Genomic DNA, 11,301 nt, shown 5'->3' with positions numbered 1-11,301 from the left:
TTCAATATTAGATCTACATCATTCTATACGATAGATATGAGTCTAAGACATTCATATCATGTGCATCAAATGAGATTCATAATAGTTGAGATTAAACCTATAGAACTCAAGATTAGATTTGCGCCTTTCTATACGATAGTTATGAGTCGAAGACATTCATATTATGTGCATCAGATGAGATTCATAATAGTTGAGACTAAACCCATGAAACTCAAGATTAGATCTAAGTCTTAGTATACGATAGATATGATTCTAAGACAATCATCACGCTAGGCAAATAACTCAAATAATTCAAAGACAAAATCGACGTCAACATCATTTATCTCTCATCAATCTCAAAGATAGGTCCCTCCATCCTCTTATTTAATCATTACATTAATTTCAAGTAATTCATCAAATCTTAGATATGAGTCTAAGACGTTCATATTATGTGCATCAAATGAGAAACATAAGAGTTGATATTATACCCATGGAACTCAAGGTTAGATCTAAGTCTTTATATACGATATATATGAGTCTAAGACATTCATCTCACTAGATAAATAATTCAAATGATTCCAAGACAAAATCAATGTCAACATGATTTATCTCTCATCAATGTCAAAGTTGGGTCCCTATACCCTCTTATTTAATCGTTACATTAGTTTCAATTAATTCATCAAATCTTCACTTAATTATCTAAAAAAAAAATTAATTAACTTCACACTTATGAATAAAAATATTAAAAAATTTGTTCAAATCACATAAATGACTTCCCATAATAAACAATGTTACTTATAATTGAGTCAGCTTTGCCCAATTTAATAATAAACAAAATAAAGTATTTATAGATCACCATTGCGTCACTGTGACGGACCTTCAAGTCACGCCAAATCCGCTATAATGAGCATCAAAGCTGTAGCTTTCCTATTAAAAATTTCCTGTCATAATCATTTGGGTCTTAAGCAATAATATAATGAGGTTTTGACCTCTTACAACTCAAATACACGCATGCCCAGACACAGAAAATTCGCCTCTATTACTGTAATGGCATGTTCCTCCATATTCTAATATGATTTTAATACACCTCCTTCTCAATACTAAAACAGACAAGTCAAACTCTTATAACCACTTTTTTGGTGTGTTGTTCATGGTCTTCCACGATGCCCACTAGTTGGATTAGTTGGATGTTTCAAAACTATTATCATCTTCACCTAATCCCGTTGATCGTCTGTAAATTTGCTTAGAATTCTTTGGGGTCTGTTGAATCATTTCTGTTTGAGACTTTTCAATATCCAGCAAAAATTTCAGCAGTTGTTCATTCAATTCGGCGGGTTTCTCAATCGAAGGAACATGCCCGCACTCTTCTATCACCACAAGCTTGGCTTTTTCTCCAATATGCCTGCAAATTCATCGTTGTTTAATTGTATATGAAGTGCTTGAAATGGGACTGGCTTATAAATTGTGTGATTGAATGTAAAACGGAGATGACCTTTAGAGGGATGCTTTCATGTATTTACTCTGGTACTTAGCTCAGTTTCTGGTTGGGCTGTTCCAGTACTGGATCTTTAGGAAATAGACAAAGGATAGAAGAAAACATGCTCTTAAAGCTCTGACAATATGATTGATTAATGGATCTAGCATTTTGGGTTAGGGGATGTGGGATGGAGGTTTAAAAGAAGACAAAATGGTGTGGGAAGAGAATAGAATGTTACCTTTGAATAGCATGTGCCTCTTGGAGCTTGAAGATTTTGTCATTCTTTCCCCAAATGATCAGAACTTCCTGCCAGGACGACATGATAAAAGGATTTTCAGAATTCATGAAAATCATGAAACAAGGTTTTCAAAAACTATAGCAATTTATAGTTGGTATGAGTTTTCTACCATCAGTCAGTGTATGGTGGTTATCAAATATATGTTGGATTGGTTTTTGGTGGTTGTCGAATTTATGTTCACTTGACATTTTGTGGTTGTCGATTTTAATCATATATATTTTTCAATTGACATTTGGTGGTTGTCGAATTTATGTTCGATCGACATTTGATGGTTGTCGAAATTATGTATCCTTGTATGTTTTGGTGGTTGTCGAATTTATGTATGTTTTGGTGGTTGTTGAATTGATATATGTTTTTTTATTTTCGTCAAATTTATGTTTGTTGTTCTATTTTGTTGAATTTATTCGAATTTATGTATGTTTTTCAACATGTTTGGTGGTTATCGAATTAATGTATGTTTTTCTGTTTTGTCAAATTTATTTTGAATTGACATTTGATGATTGTCGAATTTATGTATGTTTTCTATTTTGTTGAATTTATGTTCAATTGACATTTGGTGGTTGTTGATTTTCTATCATGATGGATCATAAAATTAAAAACATATACAATCAAAACAAAAAAACAATCATATGTTAGAACAAATTAATTTTACTTTTTAACAGAATTGATATTGTACCACCAATCAATCTTTGAAAAACAATGATTCAAATTCCTATATGTTTTTCTTTATATTTGGTGGTTGTCGATTTTAAATCTATATATTTTTGGTGGTTGTCGATTTAAAACCTATCTGTTTTCAATTTACATTTGGGAGTTATCGACATTCTATATGATCCATAATTTAGTTTTACTTTTAACTGAATTGATATAGTACCAAATAACAACATGGTCTTCTGTCCAATCAATCTTTCCCATTAATTAGAATGTAATTGATTAAAAATGATTAAAATTCCTGCACGCTGATTTTTGCAGAGACTTGCTTTATCAACATAAAAACAAATTCAAAGCTAGATTTGGCTATACTGTTACAGATGTACGTTGATAATAGATCAATGACACTTCCTGGCCCATCACCGACTAAAATTTATCCTCATAATATATCATGAAATCTCTAATTGCTTTTTCCCCAAACCTTACAATGAAAACAACATAAAATAATCTGGATCAAGATCTGTATAGATATTTTTTTCTTAAAAATCTAATTGCGAAAACCACCTAACGTCCACTACAGATACGTGAGTGGAGAGTAAGTGCATCTCTTAAAAGAAACCAAGAGAAGAAAGAAAGCAGTCAATTAATTACCTGGACCAGTGTGGGGAGCGGGTGAGCATTTTTGGAGCCAATGACAATGCCATCGAAGAGCTCTAATCTCTCGTTTCTCCTTCCGCCCTTACTCTTCATTACATTCAAACCCATCAAACAAACCATAACCAAAAAAAAAACATGAATGAAAAACCTCTATAACAGCAACAACAAGAGTACTACTACCTCCATGAAGTCCTTGTATATGAAATTAGGAAGCCAAGGCATCTTATAAACGGTATGATTGATGCACTTCTTAAAGTCCTGCACATTCCTGGGAAGAAGAACGTCCCTGATATCAGAAGCACCGATCTCCTTAAGCAGATCATCATTACTGGAGGGAGTCATGCACACACCAGAGCTCACAATTACAAGACAACGCACAAGCTCAGGAAATCGATGCGCCATCCAAAAACCCACAAACCCACCATAGCTATGCCCAACAACCATGACACTCTTCACTTGCAGGCAATCCAACATGTTCTTCACGCACTCCGCCTGAAAAATCTCCGACCTTTCGGAGCTCCTCGTGGTGGACTCGCCGAAAAACAAAAGGTCCGGAATGTAGAGATCAAAGTGCTTTCCCAGAGCCCCGATTTGCTTGTCCCAACCGCTCAATCCATCTGCTCCGAAGCCATGAACGAGCAGAACAGCCGGCTTGGGCGGCGAAGAAGCGCTGGTTTTAACCAAGCAGTGCATTGTGCTTCCATTGCTCAGCTCAATCCGTCTTGATTTCAGGCCCTGCGAAGCCCAATAGGCCCGCTTTACGCTGACTACCAATTCCACAACACTGAATCTCATTGTTTTTCAGTCTGATAACTTCTCAGATTACCTGCCTACAGGGTATGTGAGTATAAATAATTTTATGTAGACACGGCAATCGATGTGACGTGACACGACTCCTTGCAAATATTTTATATACCATACCTGTCGATCATTATGGACGAGGGATAGTGGGTTAAGGGCTACTTGCTGGCAAGGTAAGTTTTTTTGGCGATTTAGATTGCATTGACTTGAAAGGTGTTTTTATTCCATCTGCTCCTAGTTTGTGGCCCCCATTAATGGTGGCAGGGTATTAATTTGGAACACGTTCTCTTGTGGGTGTCAAATTAATAGAACATACTACCTACTTTTCTCGGAAGTTTATCCGTGAACGTGGACCACCCACAACAAGAAGCGGCTTATTCCGGCATGGCCAGAACAAACAGACAGACTGTTTGATGCGACAGGCAAACGATACCAATGGTGACAGCAACTAGCAACCAGTGTTTTAGGTAGCCCTAGTGATGTTCGAGAGACAGTCTACCTTCCAGAATGAATGAATGAATGATATTAATGACGTTTAGGAGACTAAACAGTTTATGGGACTGAGATTAACAGTTTTAATTTATTTTGTAAGTATGTAAATGTACTGATGTAAATGGATTGACTGTTTGACAGGCAAACGATATCAATGGTGACAGCAACCAGCAAACCAGTGTTTACGTAGCCATAGTGAGGTATCTTTCTATTGAAAGAGGGATCAATAGTTGTGTGGGCTAAATTTTGCAAAGTTGTCATATTGGTTTTGTAATAATTATATATTTGTTTGTTGTTCTTCTGGATTCAACCGTGTCGCCAACGTTTCGGATCAAACACCATGATCCATCATCAGGGCAAGAGAGCAAGTAAGAAAAGAAGAGAACAGAAAGTGATCAAACGTTGACAACATCTAAATCTACATGGTCGAATCCAGAAGAACAAGCAAATCATTATGGACTGTAGAAATTTCATGAATTTAATAATTATGTAGTTAATTTAAGGGACACATCTACCTTCTTACAGGAAGAGAGGCCTAGCATATAATGATTTTTTTTTTGTTACTTAATTGTGCAGGTTAATTTTGTGAGCATGTAATGATCTTTTTAATTGTGCAGGTTAATTTTGTGAACATGTAACGATCTTCTTTTTGTTATGATATTAAAAATACAGTTCTTGTGAAGATTAATTTTGTGAACATGTAACCATTTTCTTTTGGTTACAATGCTAATTGTGCAATAATTCTACAGATTATATGAATAAATAAATAAACGTAAAGATTAATTTTACAAATATATAATCATTTTCCTTTTATAATGATATTAATAATACAATAATTGTGAAGATTATTTTATTAACATATAACAATTTTCTTTTGATTACGATATTATTAGTGTAATTTACACATATATAACCATTTTCTTTTTTATTATACATTAATTACACATTATAATCATAATCTTTCTCCCTCTCTCACACCAACCATTGTTTTTTTATTTAATTTCCTTCTGATTCATCACTTTGGGATTGGTTTGTTGGTTGGTAGGTGGTTTTATAAACTTGTAATCATTTTTGTATGGATTTAACTAGTACTTTTGATCCTTATGCTAACCTTTCGAACTTATGTAAAAATAAGTTTGCTTAAGTAGACTTCTCTTGTACTTCATAGCAATTGTCTTTGTTGGAATTTTGTGTTCTGTCGTGACTCCAGCATTTTGGGCTCCGGCAACGAATTCAAATATACTAATTTATTTGATGTAATGTACCCACTTTAGCCGTATGCATTAAGTTCCATAATTATAACCTCTACTTTAAGGCATGGCAATGAATGCCAACCTATATTTCTATGATTGTGTAGAGTGACAAATACTTTACGTAAATTATTTTTTAAATTAATAGATAAGTAATAATTAATTTAAATTAAATAGTTAAAATAAGTTAATATATAAATTAATTGTAAGGATATAATAATATTTTTTTTTTATAATTTATTGATTCATTTGTATCTTTATAGATGAAATTTTTAGTTTCTTTTAAGTGATGTATTTTTTGTGTTCAAACTATATCTTTGATATTGAACATAAGTTTTTGTTTTCAAGTTTCAAATCATCCTAGCAATGTCCACTTCTCAATAATCAAGTTACAAGTAGCATGGTATCAATAAAACTTTGTTTGGCTTTTGATTCCTTAATCTAATTGTTGTCCCTATTTGGTTATTTTAGCTAACCCATTAGACAACCCTTTTAGAAATCCTTCATAATCTAATCCAACAACTCCAAAAGATTTTGCAACATGAACCTTTTGTCCATGTGCACCTTGACTCTCCTTTCTAATCAATTTCCATATGTACTTTCGATGACTCAACAAAAAGATGTTCACGTTAGCCATTTGACATCAAATGCAAATAGTACAAATGGTTTCCTTTACAACGTTGTGGTCATGACAAGTCCACTTCTTTTGTCACTTCTCTCTTTAGAGATTTTGTTAGGCCTGGCCATGTTGACACTCTCCAAGATGCATAGTCATAAGTCTTTGGCAATATCTACTAATGCAAATCTCATCACATATTTTCATTATTTTTTATCAATCTTTACTTCATGACGGGCCCCACTCTCTTTCTTTTCTCCTATTTAGGAACCTTTATGGTTCCTACACCATGCTAGCACCATCCTATTTGAAACAACCATTGATGTTGTGGATGAACTAATGGTTTAGAGCCTATTAGGCTATCCTTTATAAAATGCAATTGGACAACTCTTTTTAATGCTTTTATGTTGGGAATTGTTTCTCCCTTTGATTTTGATGCCAACATATTTCTCTTCATGCTACTTAGATTATTTGACCTTTAAAGTCAAATACTTTCAAGTTAAAGTGGCTCCTTGAACTCCATGTCTATTATGTGTTTCCATCACAAAAAATAACTAATTATTGAACTTGACATTGAATAACTATCATGGGCAATTTAAGTCTCTTTATTGGATCTTGTATACTCCACTCATTATAACATAAAAACTGGTGCATGTAACTAACAAAGGTCATCATGGCTCTAAATAATATAAATCAAGTTCTTAACTACCTATGCATGGTTCTTCTTAGCCACCCATTTTCTATTAATCGAAGATCATTGTGCAAATGGAATGGTCCTTGAAAAGAAATAGGTAAGAATAATAACCATTTCAACATAAATCCAAGAAAGAAGAATATGCAAACAAGTTCAAAATCTACAATGAAAAGGAATAAACAAACATACCACCAATATGACATGAACTTCACCTTGGGAAAACCTTCAAAGATAAAAAGAAAGTCACCCTAAAAGAACTCCTAAACTCAATATATTATCTCGTGTACAAACATTACAAACACTTGTGGAGTCTCCATGCAAGGCCTCTAAAACACCAATCTCTCTAATTTCACTTCATGTGAACAAGAAAATGAGAATCATGTAACTACACATCTCAATCCCCGCTTCCTCTCCTCACATATGAAACTTATAAGAGATTTTAAATCAAACTTAGTCAACAAATCAAAGGTTGCACAAGCCAACATTGACAACTACTCATGTATTTTCTTTTATAGAAATAATCTTGCCCAAAGTTACCAAGTGGTATCACATAAACATTGTGCCTCTAAAATATAACCTTACCAAACTATGCCCCCCTCATTTACTATTTGGGACTAATTTTTTAATATTAATATTTTCCTTAAATTGTAAAAAAAAAACATACAAAGTGGCTTGAAGAATGGCTAAACCATGTGATACATCATTAATTTATCATATGGTTTAGAAATGAATGTGTAGAGTGAAAAAATGTTTACATAAAGATTTTATAATTAATATATAAATAAAAATTAATTTAAATTAAACAATTGAGATTAATATTTAAAAATTATAAAAAAATATCTATTGCATCTATAATTAACTAAAATATGTTACTTGTTAGGATATCATAATATTTTCACAACTATTTGAATCATTTATGTTTTTACAAATGGATTCTTTCGGCTCCCTTTAGGTGATGTATTCTATGAGATCCATATAATATTTGATAATGAACACAATTTTTTTCAAGTCTTGAGTTATTTGAACAATTTGCACAACTTTGGGGTGGCAAAGGGTAACCTAGGTCTAGTTGGTTGTAGGGGAGTGTCGAGGGATGAAAATAGTGGGTTTATTTTAGCAGTGGTGCTCCATTTGTGAAGTTAGACAAATCAACTGGTCAAAGCTATTGTTGCCTGCCATGGTATGAGCCTAGCCTCTCAATCAAATTACAATAAATTTTGGTTCGAAGTGGACTTTAATAATATAATTCAATGTCTTAAGAGATCTCAATGTCCTTATTAGACTATCCAAAGTTGGATAAAGGATGTAATCAAAATAATTGATTTGTTTGATAGTTGTATTTTTTCCCATGATTTTAGGGAGGCCAAAATTGCGTTGTTGATTATTTTGCTAATGTGGGGATCCAAAGCAATGCTAAAATATTATGGGCTAATGAAGATATGTTGCCATCAAATGTCTTAGATTTGATGGTGTATGATAGGCTACATGCTCATGTAGGGAGCATTGATTAATTTTTATGGTGAACTATTTGCATAGTGCCTTTCATGCCATGTTTCCTGGATCCCATGTTTTTTGGGTATTTTTCTTGCTTGTCGAGACTTGGGTTTTTTGTTTTCCTAGGTCTCTGGTTGTTGATGCATGGTGCAGGGACTCTAAAATGAGGGGTGAAAGGAATCATTTGGATCCAATTAACTGTGAAAGAGTGAAGAAGAATCCTTCTATTTGGAAAATTTTGTAGAAAGGGGATGTTACCCCTTACCTAGAAAGGTTGCATGGGTATGACCACAAATTATCCAAACTCTTTGTCAAGGGCTAGAAGGAGACTTATGTCTCTTTGTATGGCAAGAAGATTGACCTTACGAAAGAGATCATCTCTGAGATTACTAGCATGTTGATGGATGGGAAGAAGGTCTTTAAAGATAAAGACTCCAGAAGAAGCGATGTAAAATTTGCCCAAAGGACAAGAAGGGAGGCATTTGGTTAGGAAGCCGAAGAGCGGTTTTGACATGAGCTCCATTAAACCCCTTTGGGATTCTATTCTCAAGGCAATCATGCAATATTTCTCCCTTGATGGTCATTTTACCAATGTTTTTGGGCATCATTTTGTGTTGTTAAACCATTTCAACACATAAGGATAGAATCTATTTTCCTTTCTATCTCTTGTCCTCCCTGAATGAGGGCATTAGAAATTTTAAGAAGAACCCTAAAAATCCTATTTTGCATGAAGGTCACATTCTCATCATCATGGATTATATCAAATCTTTTCCTACCCCCTCTAGAAGTAAGTCTAAGCTTTTTGAGGAATTTGTTGGCAGCAACAATGAAGGAAAATTGAGAGGGGGGTGGTGAATCAATTTTCACCAGATTAAACAAATTAAGCACAATTTCAAATTAGATCAACTGCAGCAACAACCAAAGATAAACACAATAACAATAGCATACATAACACCAAGATTGTTAGATAGTTCAGATAACCAGAAGACAACTGAGAGGGGGCGGGGGGGTGAATCAGTTGTCTTAGATTACCGGAAGCATTAATAATTAAAAATTTAATACCGGAACCCAAAACAATAATACCATAATAGCAGATAAACTAATTAAGCATAAACAATAATCATAGAATAAAATCCATCCACACAACACCAAGATTAGTACGTGGAAAACCCGGTAAAGGGAAAAACCATGGTGGGAAGCCTACCCACAGTCAGATAATACTTCTATAGTAAGTATGTGAATTACAATGAAGGGGCCTGCACTTGTAGGAAGGCCAATAGCCTAGAGCACACTGCTCATCACAAAAAGAGCCTCATTGACTACATATGAATCTAGACTACAATCTAGAGAAGTGTTGAACTGCAAAAGATAGCATCTCCTATGCCTGAGTACAGTTCCGGTTAAGCTCAATACCGGAGGACTAAATCCTCTTACACAACCCAATTTGATCTACAATGATCAACCAACTCCTCTGCCTGAATGATATTACATTATTCGCACATTACATTCCTTGACCATGGGGGTAAGTGCACCAAGATGGTGAACAAAAAGGGGGGTATAAGTGGCCACTTTTTCTTTTTTTCTTTTCTAAAAACAAGTAGACCTAAACTTCAAAGAGATATTTGAAGGTCATGCACTCAAAACTAGGAGTTGAGAAAAGAATAAGAATTTAAGTACTTTGAATCTAGTTTCTAAAGTACTAATTTTTTTGAAAATTGGATAAGATTAAGAGGGTCAAACCTTTCACGCACGAAAACCTGTTCCTGATTTTTTCAGAAAAATATAACATAGCTGTTTTTGTGCGCTGCACAAAATATATAGTTAGATTTAGTATTTTGCAAAACCCTTTGGTAGGATGATAGGTAAGAGTGAGATCTAGAAGTTTTGTATTTTTTTGTAATTTTATGTTGAGTATTTTATTTTTATGATTTTTTGAACTGACCGCATACTCAAAAATTGGTACCTGTTCGTGCGTTGGGCATAACTTGCATCAAAATAATAAAAAATGCAATTTTTTTTTCTAAAAGTGTATAGAATCTAGTGTAGAACAATAATATGTAATTTATTTTGAATTTGGTCAAGTATATCAAAAGTTATTAAAAATATGGTAGACATATGTCTCTGAGGACTATCAAGGCACTAATAAAGAAAATTAAAGTTTACTATGCTAATGTTGTCCAAAAATAGAAAAATTTATATGGTCAGAAAACTAAGAAGATGTGTGAGATTATGGTGGTAATTTTAGAGATACCCACTTGATCATTTGTAAACCTGATGACGATGAAGTCGAGAAATCATGTTGGAGGATGAAAAAACATGTAAAGGGACAAAAAAGGGGGGAAAATGGGCTTGCAAGCCTTAGGGTCATTTTCCAACCCTCTTACCAAGCCAAAACCCACACGAGTTTTTAAAAACAAAAAGTACTATTCGCAGTTCTAAATAACCCGTATGGGTTATGTAGAACTAAAACCATTATTTTTTGTTTCACAAAACCCATACGGGTTATGTAAAAATAAAAACTTTTTTTTTTGTTTCACAAAACCCGTACGGGTTATGAAGACATAATAATGTATGCTCGTAAACTTAGCATTTACTACACATATTTTAGACATACCTATATAATATGTATTTATGTATGTATATATGCATATCTATAGTTATATATACATATATTTATATAGATATATGTATATATGTTTGTATACATGCATGTATCTCTTCTTTTCCTCTCTCTCTCGTCTTCCTTACCCCATCATTGTCTTTGTCTATTTTGAGCCCTAATTATCTTCCTTGAGTTCTATCTCATCTCTCTCCCCCTCACACTTCTCTCTTTTTTGATTCTCTTGCCCTTTTCTCCTTCTCGTTCTCTCTCTACCTCATATCTCTCACCCT

At 33.7% G+C, this 11,301-nt stretch overlaps 1 protein-coding gene across 1 annotated transcript; it reads right to left on the bottom strand.

Moving 5' to 3' along the window:
• Positions 1-883: 883 nt before the first annotated feature.
• LOC131033311 (uncharacterized) lies at positions 884-3,945 on the bottom strand. The gene is made up of 4 exons (XM_057964498.2): positions 3,243-3,945; positions 3,057-3,149; positions 1,695-1,762; positions 884-1,381 (listed from the first exon to the last, which is right to left on the bottom strand). The coding sequence occupies exons 1-4, from the start codon at positions 3,855-3,857 to the stop codon at positions 1,159-1,161; spliced, it is 999 nt and encodes a 332-aa protein (XP_057820481.2). The 5' UTR covers positions 3,858-3,945; the 3' UTR covers positions 884-1,158.
• Positions 3,946-11,301: the final 7,356 nt, after the last annotated feature.

The sequence above is a fragment of the Cryptomeria japonica genome, chromosome 10 (genome assembly GCF_030272615.1).
Source record: "Cryptomeria japonica chromosome 10, Sugi_1.0, whole genome shotgun sequence".
Lineage (NCBI taxonomy): Eukaryota > Viridiplantae > Streptophyta > Pinopsida > Cupressales > Cupressaceae > Cryptomeria > Cryptomeria japonica.
The sequence above is the reverse complement of the archived record's forward strand: the minus strand, read 5'-3'. Positions and strand labels throughout refer to the sequence as shown.

What these genes read in the sequence shown, in the direction of transcription:
- LOC131033311 (XM_057964498.2), bottom strand. Translation starts at nt 3,857, where the DNA reads ATGAGATTCAGTGTTGTGGAATTGGTAGTCAGCGTAAAGCGGGCCTAT. An exon ending in CGCTCCCCACACTGGTCCAG is followed by an intron (nt 1,763 to 3,056) that starts GTAATTAATTGA and finishes TCGTCCTGGCAG; the next exon opens with GAAGTTCTGATCATTTGGGG. An exon ending in GAGGCACATGCTATTCAAAG is followed by an intron (nt 1,382 to 1,694) that starts GTAACATTCTAT and finishes ATGAATTTGCAG; the next exon opens with GCATATTGGAGAAAAAGCCA.